The sequence below is a fragment of the Anguilla rostrata genome, unplaced genomic scaffold, assembly GCF_018555375.3.
Source record: "Anguilla rostrata isolate EN2019 unplaced genomic scaffold, ASM1855537v3 scaf0960, whole genome shotgun sequence".
In the NCBI taxonomy this organism is placed as follows: domain Eukaryota; kingdom Metazoa; phylum Chordata; class Actinopteri; order Anguilliformes; family Anguillidae; genus Anguilla; species Anguilla rostrata.
In genome coordinates this window covers 10,344-37,798 of record NW_026986322.1, presented here as the reverse complement: position 1 = coordinate 37,798, position 27,455 = coordinate 10,344, and the positions used below count along the sequence as shown (strand labels likewise).

The 27,455-nt window shown below is 41.6% G+C and overlaps 1 protein-coding gene, 2 long non-coding RNA genes and 2 gene segments (V, D, J or C); 2 read left to right on the top strand and 3 right to left on the bottom strand.

Annotated features, from left to right (window-relative positions):
- Positions 1-1,458: 1,458 nt before the first annotated feature.
- On the bottom strand, positions 1,459-5,533 carry LOC135246897 (immunoglobulin lambda-like polypeptide 5). Its single transcript, XM_064320163.1, has 4 exons — positions 5,465-5,533; positions 4,255-4,413; positions 3,287-3,413; positions 1,459-2,052 (listed from the first exon to the last, which is right to left on the bottom strand). The coding sequence occupies exons 1-4, from the start codon at positions 5,531-5,533 to the stop codon at positions 1,730-1,732; spliced, it is 678 nt and encodes a 225-aa protein (XP_064176233.1). The 3' UTR covers positions 1,459-1,729.
- Positions 5,534-12,471: 6,938 nt separating this feature from the next.
- On the bottom strand, positions 12,472-14,813 carry LOC135246896 (Ig kappa-b4 chain C region-like). The segment is given in 3 exon segments: positions 12,472-13,064; positions 14,282-14,357; positions 14,703-14,813. Coding segments are annotated over 3 exon segments (510 nt in total).
- Positions 14,814-15,305: 492 nt separating this feature from the next.
- Positions 15,306-16,819, top strand: LOC135246894 (uncharacterized). The gene is made up of 2 exons (XR_010328015.1): positions 15,306-15,454; positions 15,639-16,819. It is a non-coding gene; the product is annotated as an uncharacterized LOC135246894 (long non-coding RNA).
- A 5,964-nt stretch (positions 16,820-22,783) lies between these two features.
- LOC135246895 (Ig kappa-b4 chain C region-like) lies at positions 22,784-25,361 on the bottom strand. The segment is given in 3 exon segments: positions 22,784-23,382; positions 25,009-25,110; positions 25,295-25,361. Coding segments are annotated over 3 exon segments (492 nt in total).
- Positions 25,362-26,193: 832 nt separating this feature from the next.
- On the top strand, positions 26,194-26,842 carry LOC135246893 (uncharacterized). Its single transcript, XR_010328014.1, has 2 exons — positions 26,194-26,443; positions 26,642-26,842. It is a non-coding gene; the product is annotated as an uncharacterized LOC135246893 (long non-coding RNA).
- The last annotated feature ends 613 nt before the right edge of the window (positions 26,843-27,455 follow it).

Below are 27,455 nucleotides of genomic sequence, written 5' to 3'. Positions count from 1 at the left end.
CTTCTCCTATCTAATATACTTCTCTGCTTGCACCACCAGTGAATACCTTCTGTGGTACACTAATGAATCAGAAGTTAAAGAATGGACACAACCCACCATTCTCATTAGAAATTTACAAGATAAAATGCAGTCTGCCTGCATTTTCATAAGTGGAGCAAATCGGATAAAATGTCTCACTTCAGGAAGTTCTATTGACAAATTAAGATGACTGAAACAGAACTCATGAAGCTATTGATTATATTATAATGCTGAATGCAATATCTGCAAATTGTTTTAGCATGCAAAATGCAGATAGCAAATATAAACAACTTTTGGTTAAATAAAATTTTCTACTTTAAATATTTAAACATAAGAACATATTTTTTGTTAGTTCATGGTTCTGTTTAAATGTATCCCATAATGTCTTGCTTGTTTTCTGTACGGATGAATAGGCTTTAAGTTCCTCCACCATCTGAAATCTCTAATCTGGATTCATGCTGACGCAGGTGTGAGTAAGCCCCCCTTCTCACCAGTTAGAATGCCCTCCCTCTCATGTTAAAATCGTTTCCGTGTGGGTATTTTGCTGAAAACTGCGGCTGTGGGTGGGTGAAAGATTTATACGGGCTGGAGGGGGAAACTCAGATGCTCGGGGGAGGGGGAGTGAAACTCAGATTTGCATACGTGGGGTAGGAGGGGGAGTGAAACTCAGATTTGCATACTCAGGGCGGAGCAGGCTGGTTCTGCTGGTCCCTCAGTGGGACTGACCCAAACTGGGAACAGGGCGCCGCTGTGCCCAGGTGTCTGGGCCGTCCCCAGGGGCTCAGTGTGAGTCGAGCGCACTTCCTGCCGCACAGGACTGCTCTGAGCGCGCTCACACATCACTGCTCCTCTCAGCAGGGCTCCAGAGCTGGGCCTGCCCCTCCCTGACTGATTCCGCATCGCTCACTTCACACACAGCCTCTCAGCACTATGGAGCCCACTATAAACACCTGCATTTATTCAATAAGAAACATCCCAATAAAATAGACTATCACATTCTGTGTATAATTTAAAATGAAGGACTTTAAGTATGTAGTGGACCCATAGCCTTTGCTTTATTATGGTTTTATTGATTTTATTATATGGTTTTTTTATTATTTGATTTGGTTATAGTGCTTCTTGTAAATAATTATAATCATATTGTCCGTGAAAAGAAAAACTCTATAAAAATACACTGTAAAGATTCAGGAATAATTCTATTTCAATTAAACTACTGATACTGTTGTTATGTCATTAATATTTTAATACATATTTTTTCATTGCCATTCATTTGAATTATTGGGTGTGTCGTAAAAATATGTTCAGTGGTCTGAGGATAATTCTGATTTCATCCAAGAATGGGCTGACTTGGTGGAATCATAGAAGACTTTGCACAAAAACAAGAGGATCACCAGGAGCACCAAAGTGTATTTTTAATAATAACAGCCAGTCAAAACAATATCTGTTCAAAGAATCTTTATTATGTCAATGAGTTTGATCTAACAGCTATCGCCAAAATCACACAAACACAAGTAAGGAGGCGTGTGTGTGCAAGTTTGTTGAGCAGCACAAGCAGAGCACATGTGAGACATTAGCAGTAAAAGCTCAGGCTGGAGGAGGGGATTCACACACAGACTGAGCTCAGTGTGTCAGCAGTAAGGGGCAGAGGGGCTGAGAGCAGAACAGGGTAAAAACAGTGAGATCAGAGGGTGTGAGCTGCCCCCCCCCAGGCCTACTCAGAACACTGGTCCCTCCTCAGCGTCTGAGAGGGGGTGGACTGGGACCCCTGCGTGGCCTCGCAGGTCAGCGACTCCGCCTTCTTCCAGGCGTCCGCGCTGAGAGTCAGGGAGCTGCTCCAGCTGTACAGGCCGTCCTGCCCCAGGACCCCCGCGCTCCCGGCCACGCCCGAGCTGACGTCGGCACCGTCCACCTTCCAGCGCAGGGCCCAGTCCGAGGGGAAGCCCCGGTTGGCCAGACACACCAGTGTGGCCTTTCCCTGCTGACTCAGCTCCTCCCGGGAGGGGGGCAGGACTGTGAGGGCGGGGACTGTGTCACCTGGGAGACACGGCAGAGACAGTGAGGTCAGACAGTGGACACGCCCCCTCCCAAGTGTCAATCATTCTGTCCTTGCGATGAGACGTGAATGTCGTACAGAAGTTATCACTTGTAACTAATTTGGAGTGTCTACAATATAAAGCACATTGACATTATTAAAGGTTCTGTTTGCATGCATTCCATTATTATCATATCGTGTGACGGTAGTACTTAACAATGATAAAATTCTTCACCACAACCAGAACTGCTTCTAGTGCATTTACTTTCAATTTACTCCACTTTTGCAGCTTGAACTGTCGATCATTTCAGTACGATAGACACAAAAAAATACGCAGAACTTCTTGCAAAAGAATGGATACATAATGATATTTACGCTGAAAACCTACAAAATGAACCACATGTTACGAGGTTCCCGTTGTGTTCCTTCACGTGTATGAACTGAACGCGCACTCCAACAGCAAGAAACAATTTTCATGAAACGTTTACATTAAGTTTTCAAAAGAATTGCACATTTGGTAAATATGTTAATTGCATTGGAAATTCCTCGCTTTTATTTTATTTTTTTTTTTTTAAAATCAAACCAATATACCGTAGACTAGAAAATGTTATGACAGCGGACTACAGAACATATGTCTGTAATGTAACAAAATTTTTCATATAATAAGCATCGTAAATATTAAAATAAACAAAATCTGAATGAATAAAACGATCGGATTTCATAACCAACACAAACGACAAAGTGTATGAAGGCTACGATCCAATTATTTTAAAGTGTGAAAAATAAATAACTCAGATTAAATCATTTTAATTTTTTATATTTAATGTTAGGTGGACAACACTATTTGATTCCACATTTCTGAGAAAGAGATTGTCGTTTTGCTGACTGAGCCATAAATTACATTCTCCTACAGAGCCGCCGTGATCCCGCCGACGACAAGTGAGCCAATGCAATTTAATTTAGTTCACCTCGAGCGCAAAATAGCAAAGTTATTGCATTACGGCCATCTAAACATCAATACGATAAAGACAGACTGTCCCGAAGTAAAATGGGCTAAATAAAAAAGTATTTGAAATCATTTGACAATCTAACTAGGCTATAACGTTTCTGTTTTTAATTCACGCATCTCCAGAATTACAATTTTGATTCACGACATCGAACGTCGGAAAATTACAATATATTTAAAAAAGAAGGCAAAAACATCGACAGTGAGGGATGTGTAAGAGAATTACTTACGTCCAACTGACAGTTTTGTGCCGCCACCGAAAGTGTCCCACAGTGATACAGACTCATTCACCCGCCGTACAAAAACCTCTCGCTCAAGAGACACAGCCGCCCGTTGGTTTTTCCATTCTTTACGACTTTACGGAGCATTTCAAATGTATCAACGATTCGCATGGAAAAATGCATGTACTCTGATTCGTACGTATCCCACGCAAATGTATCGTACTCTTCTGAGCGTTTCATGAGCATATCTTTTATTTTATGTCTAACTCTCAACGACTGATTCAGTCGGCATGAAATAGCACGTGGAATGTAAAATGCGAACAACCCACAGAAACATGAAATAAAATGAATGTATCGAAACAGATCGAATCTTCTAATATTTCTGCAGAAAATGTTGAAAAGCCTTGTTTGTATAGCCACTTACTGCCGACTTCCAGTTTGGTCCCGCCACCGAAAGTCCTCCACAGTGATTCAGTCTGATTAACTGGCTGCACAAAAACTTGCCTGTTGAGCACACTGTTGACCCGTCAGACATGTGTAGCGCTAGGAAGTCCCCTGCTGGAGAATCGTGGAACGACAATTATGATGATGATCGGAAAGCTGATCGACGCAAGTCGTTACGTTGTCCGAGTCATCAATATGAAATATGTTTCAAAACACATTCCGTGACAAATGCGGTTCGATTCGTAGGAAATGATAAATGATGTGACGGTGACAGGTGTAGTAGCGCGAGATGAGCAGAGGAGCGCTGTCCACCTCCTCTTTGGACGGCGTCATAGATTCCTGCTATTGCCAAACCCCAGAGGAATTCAGGACCAAGGCCAGCTACAATGGAAATTATTCAAGCTTTTTAAATTTGTATTTTTCTTAGTCTTACTCAGATCTCATTTCGAAAACATCTTACAAAGATAACATTCTTGAGCCAATGGCCACTTTAGCTTCATTTAGAGTTTTTCCTAGATCAGTACCACTGTTACCCCAGAAGTAATAACACTGATATGACAGTGGAAATTATCATCTGGTTGAATGCTGATGGTGTTGGTGCTGACTGTGCCAGCTGCGCAGTGTGAGCTCCCAGATTCAGTGGCTGCGCTGCTCAGCTGGCTGAGAGCTAAATGAGAATTAGCGGCTGCAGGCTGCACACGGGGAAGAGCAGGATTTTCTGAGCTCTCCAAGACTGATGGAGGAATTACAGTTTAGCACAAAAATTAGGATGAAATTTTATTTAAGACATGGAATAAGTTTTTTTCCATGGATAGCTCTCTCTTCCCAACATTTAAACACAAGCATTTTCATTGCTAGTTGTGAAAATGCACCTGCATTTAATTCAGAGAAAGATGATCTTCTGTGTGATATCAGGGAACATTTTTATTTTAATCTTGTATTTCACTTCTCATTAATTCTGAATGGCTGGACTGTAATGGAATAATTCCCAGTGCCTGACTGATATCCTTTCTGATCTCCAATAAAGAACATGCAATGTGAATTTATTCAACACACATTATACTCAATAATAAGTCATATTCAACAACCCTGTCTTCATCAGTTAAAATTCTAAAATAATATGGTAATGCCAAAAATGGTAATATTGATATTTGAGTGTTTAACTGGGTAAAAAAAGCATGTGTCCCAGCCCTCTAGACTGCAGGAGCTCTGCAGTTCACACATCAGAGCTCCTCTAACTGTGTTTCACAGGATTTGTATAGAGGAAGGGGCTTTGCATACCTGTCCTGCCTCACTGCTCCACACACTTTAAGACCCCCAGCACTGATCAGTGACTGTCCAGTCCTTTCACAGACACTGACACAGGCAGCATTATGATGATGTCAGTCTATCTACTGCTGGTGATGCTTGGACTCCTTGCACAGGGTAAGAAAGATGGATCAAATTTAACTTGGAATTTTGGTGGTAGTTCACATTTTCTTTGATTACTTTTAAAATAAATTATTTTTTTTAACAAGAGTTACCAGTGTTGTCAAAGTTGCGAGAATATTGTATGTTACTTACGAAGATTTATCTGCATAGACTAATGTGAATTGACATCCATTTTCATTTTTTTCTATTTCAGGATCACTGGCAGATATAGTCCTGACTCAGGATCCAGCACCTCGGCCTTTTGAGCAGGGAGACACTGTCTCTATCAGCTGTAAAGCCAGTCAGAGTGTGAGCAGCTATCTCGGCTGGTACCTGCAGAAACCTGGTCAGGCTCCTAAACTTCTGATTTATGATGCCACAAATCGCCACACTGGCATTCATGATCGTTTCAGTGGGAGTGGATCTGGGACTCAGTTCACACTGAAAATCACTGGAGTCCAGGCTGAAGATGCAGGAGATTATTACTGTCAACACCGCTTGAGCTATCCATTCACACAGTGATAGAGAGCCGTACAAAAACCTCCCTCAGTCAGACTGCACAGAGACTGCACTGCTGCAGCTGGGACCTACTGCAGGTGCTGAGGGGGAGGCACTGGTCTGTGACCTAAAAGGGCTCTGCTCAAATTCTGAGCTGTTTTGTGCAATAATAACTTTACCATTTTAAAATTTAATACAATTTCTCTAAATGTTGTTCCGAGCAAATCCAAAACCTTTCACTTAAGATCCATTTGAATTATATTGGCATAAACCTTTCATTGAAGGAATACACTTGAGTTACTAGCACTTATGCACTTGAGATATCAGTACGTTGTAAACACAAGGAAGCGATGCACAGATTTAACAATAGACTGAAATGGTGAATTGCTATTCAATTACATTTACTGGACCAGAGTTGGGACTCAACACACACAAATGAAGTATCTTGAATAAAAAAATTGTACATATTTCAGGTGTTTCCATGGGTAAATTATAAATAAGGATCTAAACAGATTTTTTGCACATTGGTCAATGTTACCTTAATTTTGATGATGAGACCCAGAAACATTCTAGAATAAATCCTTTCCCGTAGTTGCACAGGATCTTTGGAAATTAATACCGAATTCCAATGAGCTACCGGCTACAGGGCATTCAGAGATGAGAGTGACTCTCACACCCCCCAGCAGTGTTCCTCCTGCTCTTTCCCAAACTCCAAACTCAGCTCCATCTTCTGCACTGACTTTACTTTCACCCTTGGTTGAGGAAAAACTGATACATCATGGGAAATCTCGCTCATTCATTTGCATGGATGTAGGTGTGAGCAAAAGCATTGTTCTTAAGTATCGCAATGGATTACAATAGGAGGAATTTTCATGCTTATTGAAGACTAATTTAAGTTTAATTTTTTCCAAATTTGAATAACTAATACAGGATTGACCCTGTGCTCCCTTCCAAATATTCAAGTAATTAACATTTTGTGGATGAAGAGGACACCACTATGGGATGAGCTTCTATGCATGGCACAAGCTGCCATTACAATGTGTGACCACAGGGAGGAGACAGAGAGTGCTGTTTTGCTCCTGATGTATAAGCACTGCAGTATAATGAGGGAGAGGAAACTACAGGGCCCTGGTTCATAAAGCAGGATTACTGAGTTTGCTGGGTAAGTGCGCTGAGTAAAACCCGGAACCGTCCAAAATATGGCACATGGACTGAAGTAAAACGAGCTGCTCCAGGGTTTACTCAGGACCCATATCCAGTTAATTCAGTGACCCTGCTTTGTGGAAAAAAACCCCAGGCTGGTATAACATGTAGACCTGACCGGTGCAGTTTGAAGCAACACCACAATGGAGTAGTCTGTCTATATACACAGAACAGCATGGACAGCCATCCCATACATATAACAGAGTGATCTGAATTTAGGGAGAAGTGGTTGCTGGGGAAATGTGCATTGTGGGAGATGTAGTTTCTCTGTGCATTCACAAAAGTGGTGCGTGGCATTGAAAAAATGGGCATGGAAGGCATGACTCAATGAATATGATAGCAGATAGAAAAAAAGAAATCAGAGATGAAACAATGTTCATAGGGACAAAAGGAAATTCTCACTTTGACAATGTTTTAGTTCACATTCTTTTCACAGGAATATACAACATTTGAATGATTTCTTGTGCATATATGATATCACTGAACTTCTTATTTTGGATACCAAAATGTCTATCAGAACAAATAGAAATGTATTAAATACACATTTTATTAAATGTTAGTCCATATGCTGACACTCCTGACCATTTATGGATCAATGAAAGTGTAATCTAATTTCAGAAAAAATCACTTAATGCAGACAAAAAATATGCTGTCTGGGTAAAAACATCAGTGAATAGAGAACGTGTCCCAACCCTCTATAGACCCACTGCTGTTCACACATCAGAGCTCCTCTAACTGTGTGTGACAGGATTTGTATAGAGGAAGGGGCTTTGCATACCTGTCCTGCCTCACTGCTCCACACACTTTAAGACCCCCAGTACTGATCAGTGACTGTCCAGTCCTTTCACAGACACTGACACAGGCAGCATTCATAATGATGTCAAACATTTTACTGCTCGTGATGCTGGGACTCTTTGTACAAGGTGAGAAAGATGCATCCATTTTAACTTTGGATTTTTGATTGTTGTTCACATTTACATTGCTTAATTTTCATAACATAAATGTTTATACAAGAGTTGCCATTGTTGTCTTGTCAAAATTGCCAGAATATTGCAATTTCCTTACCAAGATTTATCTGCATAGATTAATGTGCACTAACATCCATTTTCATTTATTTCTATTTCAGGATCAATGGCAGATATAGTCCTGACTCAGTCTCCAGCAGCTCGGTCTGTTCAGCTGGGAGAGACTGTCTCTATCAGCTGTACAGCCAGTCAGAGTGTTCACGCATTTACCAACAGCCACCTCCACTGGTACCTGCAGAAACCTGGTCAGGCTCCTAAACTTCTGATATCTTATGCCACAACTCGCCAGTCTGGGATTCCTGATCGTTTCAGTGGGAGTGGATCTGACACTCAGTACACACTGAAAATCACTGGAGTCCAGGCTGAAGATGCAGGAGATTATTACTGTCAGCAGGGCAATAGCAGACCGCTCACACAGTGATAGAGAGCCGTACAAAAACCTCCCTCAGTCAGACTGCACAGAGACTCCACTGCTGCAGCCGGGACACTACTGCAGGTGCTGAGGGGGGAGCACTGATCTGGAACACTAGGCAATGGTAGATTATTATAAATATGTTCATACTCTCAAATCAAACAATTACCATATATTAATATATTACAGAGTATCCAAACTTTTAATTGGGAATACAATGTCGAAGAATTTCCAATGACTTCGCTTTATAATCTCTCCCTGGCCAATAGACATGTGTTGTTCTGAAGCAGTGCTCTGATATAAAATATCACATTTCTAAATTAATTGATAGTTAATGATTTTAACACAGGATGGCACAGAGCCCAGCAGCAGTGAACTGCAGGCAGTCCAGCACAGTGGAGTCGCTCAGTCCAGAGCTCTCCCAGCACACCTTACACAGGCTGCTGCTACACACCTTGACCAATCAGAGAGCTCCACTGCTGCTTCTGATCCGATCCTCCAACCCCGTAATAAGGAGCACAAGCTACAGTCTGACAGCGCCGCTGACCAATCCGGTGAGCCGCTGTGCAGAAGGGATCATGTCATTATCTGTGAGTCACCACAGGAGGGAGGAGGGACTCCTTCAGCTCAGTCGTCCCTTTCTCTCTGAGGAAAAGCGATTCCTCTGGGTGACTGTGTGCTGCAGTCTGCCTGTGCCAGCTGCGCAGTGTGAGCTCCCAGATTCAGTGGCTGCGCTGCTCAGCTGGCTGAGAGCTAAATGAGAATTAGCGGCTGCTGGCTGCACACGGGGAAGAGCAGGATTGTCTGAGCTCTCCAGGCTGATGGAGGAATTACAGTTAGCACATATTGGATAAATCTTCGTTGAAACATGAAATACATTTTTCAAGGTTAAGTCAGTTTCCCCAATATTTAACACAAGCATCTTCATTACTAGTTTCTAAAATGCAACTGCATTAAATTCAAAGAAGATGGTCTCTGAGTGAAATCAGGGAATATTCATGTAATCTTGTATTTCACTTTTCATGAATTCTAGATAGGATAACTGCATCTGAATTATTCCCTGCACCTGACGATGTCTATGACTTTCCAAACTGCCATAAGAAACTACAATCATAACATCAACGTGAATTCATTCACCTGATATTTTACACAATGAAAAGCATATTCAGCCTGCCTGTCTTCACCAGTTATGTTCATAAAATCAGATACTACAAGGCCAAAAACAGTAATATTGACATTTAAACGTTTAACAGGGTAAAAACAGCATGTGTCCCAGCCCTCTATAGACCCACTGCTGTTCACACATCAGAGCTCCTCTAACTGTGTGTGACAGGATTTGTATAGAGGAAGGGCTTTGCATACCTGTCCTGCCTCACTGCTCCACACACTTTAAGACCCCCAGACTGATCAGTGACTGCCCAGTCCTTTACAGACACTGACACAGGCAGCTTATGATGATGTCACACTTTCTACTGCTGGTGATGCTGGGACTCCTTGTACAGGGTAAGAAAATGGATCCATTTAACTTGGAAATTTTGGATTAATTCACATTTTTTTTTTTTTTAAGAAGCAAAAATTATTTTTAACAAGAGTTACCAGTGTTGTCGAAATTGCCAAATATTGCATATTACTTACAAAGTTTATCTGCATAGATTAATGTGAATTGACATCCATTTCATTTTATTCATTTCAGGATCAATGGCAGATATAGTCCTGACTCAGTCTCCAGCAGCTCGTCTGTTCAGCTGGGAGACACTGTCTCTATCAGCTGTTCAGCCAGTGAGGTGTGTACAGTGATCTCAGTGGTACTGCCAAACCTGGTCAGGCTCCTAAACTTCTGATTTATGATGACACAACTCGCCAGACTGGCATTCCTGAACGTTTCAGTGGAGTGGATCTGGGACTCAGTTCACACTGAAAATCACTGGAGTCCAGGCTGAAGATGCAGGAGATTATTACTGTCAGCAGGACGGAGCTTGGCCGTCACACAGTGTTAGAGAGCCGTACAAAAACCTCCCTCAGTCAGACTGCACAGAGACTGCACTGCTGCAGCTGGGACCTACTGCAGGTGCTGAGGGGGAGGCACTGGTCTGGACAGCAGTACTCCAACTGGGCTGTAGGGGGCAACAACGAGCCACAGCTTGAATACACACCTCTCTGTGCTGAAGAGGAGCTGCTCTGTGTCACACACACTGAACCCATAGCAGAGCTGCAGCTGAACCACACACACTTCTGTACCACAACATCACAGGCATCACACAGTACATCAGCTCACAAGCAGCAATCATCTCCACATTGCTCTGGAGTTCAGACTAATGCAGAGGATGTGTACATTCTCCCAGAGGTGGAATGAGTGGGATTTCCAATTAATTGTTTCCAGAAAGGTATTATGAGTTTGTATTCAAAACATTCTCAATAATTTATGTTATTAAAGGTTTTTCTGTTCACATCAGATCCAGGTTTAAGAATAGCTGTGCTGGACTGAATCATAGTATCCGATTTTTACAATTTCGTTCACTTGTCTTACAGTATTAATTCTGGTTTCAGCTTGCTCTTCCATCATCCTCACCTCCATTACATTTTCCATAGACAGTATGTGCTTACATGGAGGCATAAAGACATGGAGGCATAAAAAATTTTCATATAGTTTTGTTGGACATATTTACCTGTAGATGTGCCACACAGTTACTGCTTCTCCCATCTAATATACCTCTCTGCTTGCACCACCAATGAATACCTTCTGTGGTGAAACTGATGAATCAGAAGTTAAAGAATGGACACAACCCACCATTCTCATCAGACTTTTACATGAAATAATGCAGTGTGCAGGCACGTTTGAGAAGGAGCTAATCGGATTAAATGTCTCACTTCAGCAAGTTCCTATTGAAAAATGAAGACGACTGAAACAGAACTCATTGAAGCCATTGATTTTGTTATAATGCTGAATGATATATCTGCAAACTGTTTTAGCATACAACATGCAGATAGCAAATATAAACAACTTTTGGTTAAAATAAAATGTTCTACTTAATATTTAATAAGAATATTTTGTGCTATAAATATTAATGAAACAAGAACACATTTTGTTAGTCATCTTTGTGTTTAAATGTATCCCATAATGTCTTGCTTGTTTCTGTATGGATGGAATATGGCTTTAAGTTCCTCCACACATCTGAAATCTCTAATCTGAGATTCATGCTGAGGCAAGTGTGAGGTACAACCCCCTCCCTTTCTCACCTCACTACAGAAATGAGTCCTCCACCTCCTCATATTCAAACATCTGTTTCCGGTGTGGGGGTATTTTGGGCTGAGAAACTGCGAGCTGTGGGTGAGGGGAGTGAAACTGAGATTTGCATACGTGGGGTAGGAGGGGGAGTGAAACTCAGATTTGAATGCGCAGGGCGGGGCAGGCTGGTTCTGCTGGTCCCTCAGTGGGACTGACCCAAACTGGGAACAGGGCGCCGCTGTGCCCAGGTGTCTGGGCCGTCCCCAGGGGCTCAGTGTGAGTCGAGCGCACTTCCTGCCGCACAGGACTGCTCTGAGCGCGCTCACACATCACTGCTCCTCTCAGCAGGGCTCCAGAGCTGGGCCTGCCCCTCCCTGACTGATTCCGCATCGCTCACTTCACACACAGCCTCTCAGCACTATGGAGCCCACTATAAACACCTGCATTTATTCAATAAGAAACATCCCAATAAAATAGAGTATCACATTCTGTGTATAATATCAAATGAAGGACTTTAAGAATGTAGTGGACCCATAGTCTTTGCTTAATTACGTTTTTTATTGATATGGTCTTTTTATAATTTCATTTGTTTATAGTACTTCTTGTAATTAATTATAATTATATTGTCCGTGAAAAGAAAACTCAGGTTACATTTCTTAGGTGATTCTTCCTAAATTTATATCAAATACGCTGTTCAGATTCAGGAATAAATATCTATTTGCGATTAAACTACTGACTCTTTAAATATTGTTGTTTCATTGTCAGTTTACACATTTTTAATACATATTTTTTCATTGCCATTCATTTGAATTATTGGGTGTGTTGTAAAAATATGTTCAGTGGTCTGAGGATAATTCTGATTTCATGCAAGAATGGGCTGACTTGGTGGAATCAGGGTAGATTTTGAGCAAAAACAAGTGGATCACCAGGAGCACCAAACTCTATTTTATAATAATCACAGGCAGTCAAATCAATATCTGTTCAAATTATCTTTATTATGTCAACGAGTTTGATCTAACAGCTATCGCCAAAATCACACAAACACAAGTAAGGAGGCGTGCGTGTGCAAGTTTGTTGAGCAGCACAAGCAGAGCACATGTGAGACATTAGCAGTAAAAGCTCAGGCTGGAGGAGGGGATTCACACACAGACTGAGTTCAGTGTGTCAGCAGTAAGGGGCAGAGGGGCTGAGAGCAGAACAGGGTAAAAACAGTGAGATCAGAGGGTGTGAGCTGCCCCCCCCAGGCCTACTCAGAACACTGGTCCCTCCTCAGCGTCTGAGAGGGGGTGGACTGGGACCCCTGCGTGGCCTCGCAGGTCAGCGACTCCGCCTTCTTCCAGGCGTCCGCGCTGAGGGTCAGGGAGCTGCTCCAGCTGTACAGGCCGTCCTGCCCCAGGACCCCCGCGCTCCCGGCCACGCCCGAGCTGACGTCGGCACCGTCCACCTTCCAGCGCAGGGCCCAGTCCGAGGGGAAGCCCCGGTTGGCCAGACACACCAGTGTGGCCTTTCCCTGCTGACTCAGCTCCTCCCGGGAGGGGGGCAGGACTGTGAGGGCGGGGACTGTGTCACCTGGGAGACACAGCAGAGACAGTGAGGTCAGACAGTGGACACGCCCCCTCCCATGTGTCAATCATTCTGTCCTTGCGATGAGACGTGAATATCCTACAGAACTTATCACTTGTAACTAATTTGGAGTGTCTACAATATAAAGCACATTGACATTATTAAAGGTTCTGTCTGCATGCATTCCATTATTGTCAGATCGTGTGACGGCAGTACTTAACAATGATAAAATTCTTCACCACAACCAGAACTGCTTCTAGTACACTTACTTTCAATTTACTCCACATTTGCAGCTTGAACTGTCGATCATTTCAGTACCATAGACCCAATAAAATACGCAGAACTCCATGCAAAAAATGGATATATAATGATATTTACGCTGAAAACCTACAGAATGAACCACATTTTACGAGGTTCCCGTTGTGTTCCTTCACGTGTATGAACTGAACGCGCACTCCAACAGCAAGAAACAATTTTCTTGAAACTTTTACATTAAGTTTTCAAAAGAATTGCACATTTGGTAAATATGTTCATTGCATTGTAAATTCCTCGCTTTTAAAAAATGTATTTATTTTTTTAAATCAAACCAATATACCGTAGACTCGAGAATGTTATGACATGGGACTACAGAACATAAGTCTGCAATGTAACAAAAGTTTTCATATAATAATGCGATCGTAAATAAAAATTTAAATAAACAAAATCTGAATGAATAAAACGATCGGATTTCATAACCAACACAAACGACAAAGTGCATTAAGTAGATATGATCCAATTTCATTTTAAAGTGTGAAAAATAATTAACTCTGATTAAGTGTTAGGTGGACAACACTATTTTATTCCACATTTCTGAGAAAGAGATTGTCGTTTTGCAGACTGTGCCATAAATTACATTCTCCTACAGAGCCGCCGTGATCCCGCCGACGGCAAGGGAGCCAATGCAATTTAATTTAGTTCACCTCGAGCGCAAAATAGCAAAGTTATTGCATTACGGCCATCTAAACATCAATACGATAAAGACAGACTGTCCGAAGTAAAATGGGCTAGAATAAAAAAGTATTTGAAATCATTTGACAATCGAACTATAACATTTCTGTTTTTAATTGACGCATCTAAAAGAATTACAATTTTGATTCACGACATCGAACGTCGGAAAATTACAGCATATTAAAAAAAGAAGGCAAAAACATCGACAGTGAGGGATGTGGAAGAGAATTACTTACGTCCAACTGACAGTTTTGTGCCGCCACCGAAAGTGTACCACAGTGATACAGACTCATTCACCCGCCGTACAAAAACCTCTCACTCAAGAGACACAGCCGTCCGTTGGTTTTTACGACTTCACGCAGCTTTTCAAATGTATCAACGATTCGCTTGTAAAAAAATTGTTCCGTGTACTTCTATTTGTATGTATCCGACGCAAATGTATCGTGCTCTTTTGAACTTTTCACATGCATATCTTTTATTTTACTTTTAGTTCAACTTCAGTGACTGATTCAGCCGGCAGAAAATAGAATGTGGAACGTAAAATGTAAACAACCCGCAGAAACTTAATGTAAAATAAAATGAATGTATCGAAACAGATCGAATCTTCTAATATTTTTGCGGAAAATGTTGAAAAGCTTCGTTTGTATAGCCACTTACTGCCGACTTCCAGTTTGGTCCCGCCACCGAAAGTCCACCACAGTGATTCAGTCTGATTAACCGGCTGTACAAAAACCTGCCTGTTGTGCACACTGCTGACCCGTCAGACATGTGTAGCTCTAGGAGGTCCCCTGCTGGAGAATCGTGGAACGACAATTAAGATGATGTTCGGAAAGCTGATCAACACACGTTGTGAAAATGCTACTGCAATAAATTCAGAGAAAGATGGTATTTCGAGTGAAATCAGGGAACATTCATATTAATATTTTATTTCACATTTCATAAATTCCGAATGGGCGCGCTGCAATAGAATAATTCCCAGTGCCTGACTGATGTCCTTTCTGATCTCCAATGAAGAACATGCAATGTGAATTTGTTCAACACACATTTTACTCAATAATAAGTCATATTCAACAACCCTGTCTTCATCAGTTAAACTTCTATAACCATACGGTACAATGCCAAAAATAGTAATATTGACATTTGAGTGTTTAACAGGGTAAAAACAGCACATGTCCCAACCCTCTATAGACCCACTACCGTTCACACATCAGATGTCCTCTAACTGTGTGTGACAGGATTTGTATAGAGGAAGGGGCTTTGCATACCTGTCCTGCCTCACTGCTCCACACACTTTAAGACCCCCAGTACTGATCAGTGACTGTCCAGTCCTTTCACAGACACTGACACAGGCTGCGTTATGATGATGTCACACTTTCTACTGCTGGTGATGCTGGGACTCCTTGTACAGGGTAAGAAAGATTGATACATTTTAACTTTGGAAATTTGGTTATAGTTCACAGTTTCTTCAATAATTATTTTTTACAAGGGTTACCAGTGTTGTCAAAATTGCCAGAATATTGCATGTTGCTTACAAATATTTATCTGCATAGATCAATGTGCATTGACATCCATTCCAATTTTTTGTATTTTCAGAATCAATGGCAGATATAGTTCTGACTCAGGATCCAGCAGCTCGGTCTGTTCAGCCTGGAGACACTGTCTCTATCAGCTGTACAGCCAGTGAGGATTTGAGAAGCTGGCTCCACTGGTACCTGCAGAAACCTGGTCAGGCTCCTAAACTTCTGATTCAAACGGCCACAACCCGCCAGACTGGGATTCCTGATCGTTTCAGTGGGAGTGGATCTGGGACTCAGTTCACACTGAAAATCACTGGAGTTCAGGCTGAGGATGCAGGAGATTATTACTGTCAGCAGGGCTGGAGCACTCCGTACACACAGTGATAGAGAGTCGTACAAAAACCTCCCTCAGTCAGACTGCACAGAGACTGCACTGCTGCAGCTGGGACCTACTGCAGGTGCTGAGGGGGGAGGCACTGATCTGTGACCTAGACGGGCTCTGCTCAAATTCTGAGCTGTTTTATGCATTAATAACTCTCATATAATGATATTTAATAAAATTTCTCTAAAATGTTAATGTGAGCAAATACAAAACATTTCACTTAAGATCCATTTGAATTATATTAGCATAAACCTTTCATTGAAAGAATACACTTGAGACACAGGAATTGGTCAGATTCAAATTGTTTAATCTCTTCCGAAACAGAAATAGGAAGGGGGACCCAATCAGCATTTTGTGAACACAAGGAAAAGATGCACAGATTTAACTAAAGACTGAAATGGTGAATTACTATTCAATTACATTTACTGGACCAGAGGTGGGACTCAACACACACAAGTGAAATATCTTGAATGTAATGTTGTGGTTTTTTTTTTTTGTTTTTTTGCATATTTGAGGTTTTTCCAGGAGTAAATTATAATTAAGGATCTAAACAGATTTTTTGCACATTGGTCAATGTTACCTTAATTTTGATGATGAGCCAGAAACATTCTAGGATAATTCCTTTCCTGTAGTTGCACAGGATCTTTGGAAATTAATACCGAATTCCAATGAGCTACTGGCTACAGGGCATTCAGAGATGAGAGTGACTCTCACACCCCCCAGCAGTGTTCCTCCTGCTCTTTCCCAAACTCCAAACTCAGCTCCATCTTCTGCACTGACTTCACTTTCACCCTTGGTTGTGAAAAAACTGATACATCATAGGAAATCTCGCTCATTCATTTGCATGGATGTAGGTGCGAGCAAAAGCATTGTTCTTAAGTTTCGCAATGATTTACAATAGAAGGAATTTTCATGCTTAATGAAGAATAATTTAAGTTTAATTTTTTCCAAATTTGAATAAATAATGCAGGATAGACCTTGTGCTCCCTTCCAAATTTTCAAGTAATGAGAATTTTGTGGATGAAGAGGACACCACAATGGGATGTGCTTCAATGCATGACACAAGCTGCCATTACAATGTGTGACCACAAGGAGGAAACAGAGAGTGCTGTTTTGCTCCTGATATAAAAGCAATGCCGTATAATGAAACTACAGGGCCCTGGTTCATAAAGCAGAATTACTGAGTTTGCCGCGTAAGTGCGCTGAGTAAAACCCGAAACCATCCAAAATATGGTACATGGACTGAAGTAAAAAGAGCTGCTCCAGGGTTTACTCAGGACCGATATCCAGTTAATTCAGTGACCCTGCTTTGTGTAAAAACCCCCAGGCTGGTATAACATGTAGACCTAACCGGTGCAGTTTGAAACAGCCCCACAATGGAGTAGTCTGTCTATATATGCTGAACAGGATGTACAGTCCCCCCCATACATGTAACTGAGTGATAAGCAGTGGGGGAAAATAAGTGGTTGCTGGGAGAATGTGCATTATGGGAGATGTATTTTCCCTGTGCTTTCAGAAAAGTGATGCGAGGCATTGAATAAATGAATATGTATGGCATGACAATAAATATGATATCAGATAGAAACAAAAAGAAATCAGAGATGAAACAATGTTCATAGTGACAAAAGGAAAAGCTCACTTTGACAATGTATTAGTTCACATTCTTTTCACTAGAATATACAACATTTGAATGATTTCTTGTGCAATACATGATATCACAGAATTTCTTATTTCTCACACCAAAATACCTATCAGAACAAACAGAAAGGTATTAAATATACATTTTCTGAAATGTTTGTCAATATGCTGACACTCCTGGCCATTTATGGATCTATAAAAGTGCAATCTAATTTCAGAAATAATTTACTTAATACACACAATGAATATGTTGTCTGGGTAAAAACAGCAGTGAATAGAGCACGTGTCCCAACCCTCTATAGAGCCACTGCTGTTCACACATCAGAGCTCCTCGAATTGTGTGTGACAGGATTTGTATAGAGGAAGGGGCTTTGCATACCTGTCCTGCCTCACTGCTCCACACACTTTAAGACCCCCAGCACTGATCAGTGACTGTCCAGTCCTTTCACAGACACTGACACAGGCAGCATTATGATGATGTCACACTTTCTACTGCTGGTGATGCTGGGACTCTTTGTACAGGGTAAGAAAGATAGATCTTTTTTTATTTGGAATTTTGCTCATGTTTTATTTTTTCATTGGTTACTTTTCTAAACACAGCTTTTTTCAATACAGTGCCATTACGGTCTGATTATTACCTAAATATAGCATTGTCTTTGATAATATTAATGTGCATTGACATCCATTTCCATGTTTTAATTTTCAGGATCAAAGGCAGCTGGATTTCTGACTCAGTCTCCAGCAGCTCAGTCTGTTCAGCTGGGAGACACTGTCTCCATCAGCTGTACACTCAGTGAGGATGTGAGCGGCTGGCTCCAGTGGTACCTGCAGAAACCTGGTCAGGCACCTAAACTTCTGATTTATGATTCCACAACTCGCCAGACTGGGATTCCTGATCGTTTCAATGGGAGTGGATCTGGGACTCAGTTCACACTGAAAATCACTGGAATCCAGGCTGAAGATGCAGGAGATTATTACTGTCAGCACGGCTATTCGCCGCTCACAACCGTGATAGAGAGCCGTACAAAAACCTCCCTCAGTCAGACTGCACAGAGACTGCACTGCTGCAGCTGGGTCCTACTGCAGGTGCTGAGGGGGGAGGCACTGATCTGGGACAGCAGTACTGCCAGCTGAGCTGTAGGGGGCCCATATTGCTCTTGAGTTCAGACTATTGCAGAGGATGTGTACATTCTCCCACAGGTGGAATGAGCTGGGTTTCAAATGAATTGCTTCCAGAAAAGATATTATGACTATGTATTCAATACATACATGATAATGTATTATTAAAGGTCCATCTGTTCTGGTGGAATCTTGGATTCATCACAGCTGTGCTGGACTGAATCACAGTATCAGATTTTATTGTTTTCTGAGATATCATTTTTTTGATTTCCCTGATCATCATTTTTGTGATAATCAGTGAAAATGGTCATGGTGCAATTGTGTCACTGAAGCGAGTGATTACAAATCATATTTCCTTCGGTGTTTACCAAGCATTAAAGTCGCAAATATAATTATTATTTATCACCTTTTAAGCTTCTTTACTTCCTACAAAACAACCTGAATCAAATTCCATGACAAAGTCACATGACATGAGATAAGGGATTTTTAAATGTGAGCTACATTAAGCATTTGCACATGCATCTCTTATAATTAAGGCATGGATTCAGTGCTGGATTAGAATTACCAGAACATGTTTGAGTTCAGTGAGAAAATGTATCATTGTGTGCAAAAAAGTTTTAAACAGCAGATAAGTAAAACCAGCAAACATGTCTGATTCACACAGGATTAAAATCATGAATACCAGTAAAGCAGTCACTCTGGAGTACCTCTCCTTGTTCAGCGGGAGATGAGCATGATCTGCCTGTGTGACTACAGGACACATAAGGGGTCCGACACACAAAATACAGACAGTGATTACTGCATCACTCCCTTTGCAAACCATTGAGTTACAGCTGTAATTTAGTAAAATAAATGTAATGATTTAGCTCAAAGACAAAGGATGAACTTGAAATGTGCATTGATGGTTGCATTATTTATCATGCAATTTACAAACTGAGAATGTGTGAGATCAGTGAACATTCATAAGAATATTGTATTTCACTTTTCATTAATTCCAAATGGATGGATTGCAACTGAATAATTCCCTGCACCTGACTGATGTCTTTGACTTTCCAAAATCCCATAAAGAAACCGCAATCATAACATGCAACGTGAATTTATTCAACTCATATTTTACTCAATTATAAGCCATATTCAGCCAGCCTGTCTTCATCAGTTAAACTTCTAAAATCATACAGTACAATGCCAAAAATAGTATTATTGACATTTGAGTGTTTAACAGGGAAAAAACAGCAACTGTCAGAGCCCTCTACAAACCCACTGCTGTTCACACATCAGAGATCCTCTAACTGTGTGTGACAGGATTTGTATAGAGGAAAGGGGTTTGCATACCTGTCCTGCCTCACTGCTCCACACACTTTAAGACCCTCAGCACTGATCAGTGACTGTCCAGTCCTTTCACAGACATTGACACAGGCAGCATTATGATGATGTCATACTTTCTACTGCTGGTGATGCTGGGACTCTTCGTACAGGGTAATATAGATTGATCCATTTTAACTTGGGATGTTGATTATGTTTTATATTTTCATTGCTTACTTTTCAAAACACAGCTGTTGTCATAACAGTGCCATTATAGTTTAATTATTGCCAGAATATCGCATTGTGTTTGACAATATTAATGTGCATTGACATCCATTTCCATGTTTTGTATTTCAGAATCAATGGCAGATGTAGTTCTGACTCAGTCTCCAGCAGCTCGGTCTGTTCAGCAGGGAGACACTGTCTCAATCAGCTGTACAGCCAGTCAGAGTGTTTACCACTCCAGTTCTAGCAAGTACTTACTCCACTGGTACCTGCAGAAACCTGGTCAGGCTCCTAAACTTCTGATTTATTATGCCACAACTCGCCAGACTGGGATTCCTGATCGTTTCAGTGGGAGTGGATCTGAGACTCAGTTCACACTGAAAATCACTGGAGTCCAGGCTGAAGATGCAGGAGATTATTACTGTCAACAGCCCTTTGCACCAATGACACAGTGTTAGAGAGCCGTACAAAAACCTCCCTCAGTCAGACTGCACAGAGACTGCACTGCTGCAGCTGGGACCTACTGCAGGTGCTGAGGGGGGAGTCACTGATCTGGAACAGCAATATTGCAGCTGGGCTGTAGGGGGCAACAACGAGCCACAGCCCTCAATACACACCTCTCTGTGCTGAAGAGGAGCTGCTCTGTGTCACACACACTGAACCCATAGCAGAGCTGCTGCTGAACCACACACACTTCTGTACCACAACATCACAGGCATCACACAGTACATCAGCTCACAAGCAGCAATCATCTCCATATTGCTCTGGAGTTCAGACTAATGCAGAGGATGTGTACATTCTCCCATAGGTGGAAGGTGTTGGATTTCAAATGAATTGTTTCCAGAAATGTATTATGAGTTTGTATTAAATACAGGCACAATAATGTATGTTATTAAAGGTGTTTCTGTTCAAATGGGATCCAGGTTTAAGCTCAGCTATGCTGGACTGAATCATAGTATCAGATTTTTACAATTTTGATCACATGTCTTTCAGCATTAATTCTGGGTTCAGTTTGCTCTTCCATCATACTTACCTCCATTACATTTTCCATAGACAGTATGTGCTTACATGGAGGCATAAATATTTAGAAAATATTTTTCTTGGACATATTTTTGTGCAGATGTGCCACACAGTTACTGCTTCTCCTATCTAATATACTTCTCTGCTTGCACCACCAGTGAATACCTTCTGTGGTGACACCGATGAATCAGAAGTTAAAGAATGGACCCAACCCACCATTCTCATCAGACTTTTACAAGAAATAATGCGGTATGCCTGCATATATGAGAAGCGGAGCAAATCGGACAAAATGTCTCACTTCAGGAAGTTCCTATTGACAAATTAAGATGACTGAATCAGAACTCATTGAAGCTATTGATTTTATTATAATGCTGAATGCAATATCTGCAAATTGTTTTAGCATGCAAAATGCAGATAGCAAATATAAACAACTTTTGGTTAAAATAAAAATATCTACTTTAAATATTTAAACATAAGAATAATTTTTGTTAGTTCATCTGGTCGTTTAAATGTATCCCATAATGTCTTGCTTGTTTCTGTACGGATTGAATATGGCTTTAAGTTCCTCCACACATCTGAAATCTCTAATCTGAGATTCATGCTGACGCAGGTGTGAGGTACAGCCCCCTCCCTTTCTCATCTCAGTATAGAAAGTCCTCCACCTCCTCATGTTCAAACATCTGTTTCCGCTGTGGGGGTATTTTGGGCTGAGAAACTGCGAGCTGTGGGTGAGGGGAGTGAAACTCAGATTTGCATACGCGGGTAGGAGGGGGAGTGAAACTCAGATTTGCATACGCAGGGCGGGCAGGCTGGTTCTGCTGGTCCCTCAGTGGGACTGACCCAAACTGGGAACAGGGCGCCGCTGTGCCCAGGTGTCTGGGCCGTCCCCAGGGGCTCAGTGTGAGTCGAGCGCACTTCCTGCCGCACAGGACTGCTCTGAGCGCGCTCACACATCACTGCTCCTCTCAGCAGGGCTCCAGAGCTGGGCCTGCCCCTCCCTGACTGATTCCGCATCGCTCACTTCACACACAGCCTCTCAGCACTATGGAGCCCACTATAAACACCTGCATTTATTCAATAAGAAACATCCCAATAAAATAGAGAATCACATTCTGTGTATAATATCAAATGAAGGACTTTGAGAATGTAGTGGACCCATAGTCTTTGCTTAATTATGGTTTTATTGATATGGTCTTTTTATCATTTTATTTGGTTATAGTACTTCTTGTAATTAATTATAATCATATTGTCCATGAAAAGAAAACTCAATAAAAATACACTGTAAAGATTCAGGAATAATTATCTATTTACAATTAAACTATTGACTATAAATATTTTCATACATATTTTTTCATTGCCATTCATTTGAATTATTGTGTGTGTTGTAAAAATATGTTCAGTGGTGTGAGGATAATTCTGATTTCATCCAAGAATGGGCTGACTTGGTGGAATCATTGCAGACTTTGCACAAAAACAAAAGAATCACCAGGAGCACCAAAGTCTATTTTTAATAATCACAGCCAGTCAAAACAATATCTGTTCAAAGAATCTTTATTATGTAATAGTTGAGTTTGATCTAACAGCTATCGCCAAAATCACACAAACACAAGTAAGGAGGCGTGCGTGTGCAAGTTTGTTGAGCAGCACAAGCAGAGCACATGTGAGATATTAGCAGTAAAAGCTCAGGCTGGAGGAGGGGATTCACACACAGACTGAGCTCAGTGTGTCAGCAGTAAGGGGCAGAGGGGCTGAGAGCAGAACAGGGTAAAAACAGTGAGATCAGAGGGTGTGAGCTGCCCACCCCCCCAGGCCTACTCAGAACACTGGTCCCTCCTCAGCGTCTGAGAGGGGGTGGACTGGGACCCCTGCGTGGCCTCGCAGGTCAGCGACTCCGCCTTCTTCCAGTCGTCCGCGCTGAGGGTCAGGGAGCTGCTCCAGCTGTACAGGCCGTCCTGCCCCAGGACCCCCGCGCTCCCGGCCACGCCCGAGCTGACGTCGGCACCGTCCACCTTCCAGCGCAGGGCCCAGTCCGAGGGGAAGCCCCGGTTGGCCAGACACACCAGTGTGGCCTTTCCCTGCTGACTCAGCTCCTCCCGGGAGGGGGGCAGGACTGTGAGGGCGGGGACTGTGTCACCTGGGAGACACGGCAGAGACAGTGAGGTCAGACAGTGGACACGCCCCCTCCCATGTGTCAATCATTCTGTCCTTGCGATGAGACGTGAATGTCGTACAGAAGTTATCACTTGTAACTAATTTGGAGTGTCTACAATATAAAGCACATTGACATTATTAAAGGTTCTGTCTGCATGCATTCCATTACCATCATATCGTGTGACGTAGTACTTAATGATAAAATTCTTCACCACAACCAGAACTGCTTCTAGTGCAGTTACTTTCAATTTACTCCACTTTTGCAGCTTGAACTGTCGATCATTTCAGTACCATAGACCCAATAAAATACGCAGAACTTCTTGCAAAGGAATGGATACATAATGATATTTACGCTGAAAACCTACAGAATGAACCACATTTTACGAGGTTCCCGTTGTGTTCCTTCACGTGTATTAACTGAACGCGCAATCCGACAGCAAGAAACAATTTTCGTAAAACTTTTACATTAAGTTTTCGAAAGAATTACCATTTGGTAAATATGTTTTATTGCATTGGAAATTCCTCGCTTTTAAATTTTTTTTTTTTTTAAATCAAACCAATATACTGTAGACTAGAAATGTATGACATCGACTACAGAACATATGTCTGTAATGTAACAAAATTTTTCTATAATGATGCGATCGTAAATAAAAAATAAAATAAACAAAATCTGAATGAATAAACGATCGGATTTCATAACCAACACAAACGCAAAGTGTAGAGGCTATGATCCAATTTCATTTTAAAGTGTGAAAATAAAAACTCGATTAAATCATTTACTTTGTTATATTTAGTGTTAGGTGGACAACACTATTTTATTCCACATTTCTGAGAAAGAGATTGTCGTTTGCAGACTGAGCCATAAATGACATTATCCTACAGAGCCGCCGTGATCCTGCCGACGGCAAGGGAGCCAATGCAATTTAATTTAGTTCACCTCGAGCGCAAATAGCAAAGTTATTGCATTACGGCCATCTAAACATCAATACGATAAAGACAGACTGTCTGAAGTAAAATGGGCTAGAATAAAAAAGTTTGTTAAATTATTTGACAATCTAACTATAACATTTCTGTTTTTAATTCACGCATCTCCAGAATTACAATTTTGATTCACGACATCGAACGTCGGAAAATTACAGTATATTAAAAAAAGAAGGCAAAAACATCGACAGTGAGGGATGTTGAAGAGAATTACTTACGTCCAACTGACAGTTTTGTGCCGCCACCGAAAGTGAACCACAGTGATACAGACTCATTCACCCGCCGTACAAAAACCTCTCACTCAAGAGACACAGCCGTCCGTTGGTTTTTACGACTTCACGCAGTTTTTCAAATGTATCAACGATTCGCTTGTAAAAAATTTGTTCCGTGTACTTCTATTTGTATGTATCCGACGCAAATGTATCGTGCTCTTTTGAACTTTTCACATGCATATCTTTTATTTCATTTCTAGTTCAACGACTGATTCAGCCGGCAGAAAATACAATGTGGAACGTAAAATGCAAACAACCCGCAGAAACTTAATGTAAAATGAAAGTATCGAAACAGATCGAATCTTCTAATATTTCTGCGGAAAATGTTGAAAAGCCTTGTTTGTATAGCCACTTACTGCCGACTTCCACTTTGGTCCCGCCACCGAAAGTCCTCCACAGTGATTCAGTCTGATTAACTGGCTGCACAAAAACCTGCCTGTTGTGCACACTGTTGAACCGTCAGACATGTGTAGCGCTAGGCAGTCCCCTGCTGGAGAATCGTGGAACGACAATTATGATGATGATCGGAAAGCTGATCGACGCAAGTCGTTACGTTGTCCGAGTCATCAATATGAAATATGTTTCAAAACACATTCCGTGACAAATGCTCTTCGATTCGTAGGAAATGAAAAATGATGTGACGGTGACAGGTGTAGTAGCGCGAGATGAGCAGAGGAGCGCTGTCCACCTCCTCTTTGAACGGCGTCATAGATTCTTGCTATTGCCAAACCCCAGAGGAATTCAGGACCAAGGCCAGCTACAATGGAAATTATTCAAGCTTTTTAAATTTGTATTTTTCTTAGTCTTACTCAGATCTCATTTCGAAAACATCTTACAAAGAAAACATTCTTCAGCCAATGGCCAATTTAGCTTCATTTAGAGTTTTTCCTAGATCAGTTACCCCAGAAGTAATAACACTGATATGACAGTGGAAATTATCATCTGGTTGAATGCTGATGGTGTTGGTGCTGCCTGTGCCAGCTGCGCAGTGTGAGCTCCCAGATTCAGTGGCTGCGCTGCTCAGCTGGCTGAGAGCTAAATGAGAATTAGCGGCTGCTGGCTGCACGCAGGGAAGAGCAGGATTTTCTGAGCTCTCCAAGATGGAGGAATTACAGATTAGCACAAAAATTAGGAAGAAATTTTATTTAAGACATGGAATAAGTTTTTTTCCATGGATAGCTCTCTCTTCCCAATATTTAAACACAAGCATTTTCATTGCTAGTTGTGAAAATGCACCTGCATTAAATTCAGAGAAAGATGATCTCCTGTGTGATATCAGGGAACATTTTTATTTTAATCTTGTATTTCACTTCTCATTAATTCTGAATGGCTGGACTGTAATGGAATAATTCCCAGTGCCTGACTGAAATCCTTTCTGATCTCCAATAAAGAACATGCAATGTGAATTTATTTCAACACACATTTTACTCAATGATAAGTCATATTCAACAACCCTGTCCTCATCAGTAAAATTCTAAAATAATATGGTACAATGCCAAAAATGGTAATATTGATATTTGAGTGTTTAACTGGGTAAAAAAAGCATGTGTCCCAGCCCTCTAGACTGCAGGAGCTCTGCAGTTCACACATCAGAGCTCCTCTAACTGTGTTTCACAGGATTTGTATAGAGGAAGGGGCTTTGCATACCTGTCCTGCCTCACTGCTCCACACACTTTAAGACCCCCAGCACTGATCAGTGACTGTCCAGTCCTTTCACAGACACTGACACAGGCAGCATTATGATGATGTCAGTCTATCTACTGCTGGTGATGCTTGGACTCCTTGCACAGGGTAAGAAAGATGGATCAAATTTAACTTGGAATTTTGGTGGTAGTTCACATTTTCTTTGATTACTTTTAAAATAAATTATTTTTTTAACAAGAGTTACCAGTGTTGTCAAAGTTGCGAGAATATTGTATGTTACTTACGAAGATTTATCTGCATAGACTAATGTGAATTGACATCCATTTTCATTTTTTTCTATTTCAGGATCACTGGCAGATATAGTCCTGACTCAGGATCCAGCACCTCGGCCTTTTGAGCAGGGAGACACTGTCTCTATCAGCTGTACAGCCAATGAGGTTTTGAGCACCTACCTCCACTGGTACCTGCAGAAACCTGGTCAGGCTCCTAAACTTCTGATTTATGATGACACAAATCGCCAGACTGGGACTCCTGATCGTTTTAGTGGGAGTATATCTGGGACTCAGTACACACTGAAAATCACTGGAGTCCAGACTGAAGATGCAGGAGATTATTACTGTCAGAGTTATCACAGTGATAGCGTGGTGTTCACACAGTGTTAGAGAGCCGTACAAAAACCTCCCTCAGTCAGACTGCACAGAGACTGCACTGCTGCAGCTGGGACCTACTGCAGGTGCTGAGGGGGGAGGCACTGATCTGGGACAGCAGTACTGCCAGCTGGGCTGTAGGGGGCGGCAATGAGCCATAGCTCTGAATACACACCTCTCTGTGCTGAGGAGGAGCTGCTCTGTGTCACACACACTGTACCCATAGCAGTGCAGCAGCTGAACCACACACACACTTCTGTACCACAACATCACAGGCATCACACAGTACATCAGCTCACAAGCAGCAATCATCTCCATATTGCTCTGGAGTTCAGACTAATGCAGAGGATGCAAACATTCTCCTAGAGGTAGAATGATTGGGGTTTAAAATGAATTGCTTCCTGAAAAGTTATTATGACTATGTATTCAATACATACATGATAATTTATTATTAATGGTGCGTCTATTCTGGTGAAATCCTGGTTTCATCGCAGCTGTGCTCGGCTGAATCA

Coding starts and splice junctions, on each gene's coding strand:
- LOC135246897 (XM_064320163.1), bottom strand. CDS start 5,533: ATGAATGCCAGTGTGGCGATTTGTGGCATCATAAATCAGAAGTTTAGG. Junction 4,414..5,464: donor GCCTGACCAGGTTTCTGCAG/GTACCAGCCGAG, acceptor CCCCGTGTGCAG/CCTGCAGCCGCTAATTCTCA. Junction 3,414..4,254: donor TCAGTGTTATTACTTCTGGG/GTAACAGTGGTA, acceptor AATGCTCCGTAA/AGTCGTAAAGAATGGAAAAA.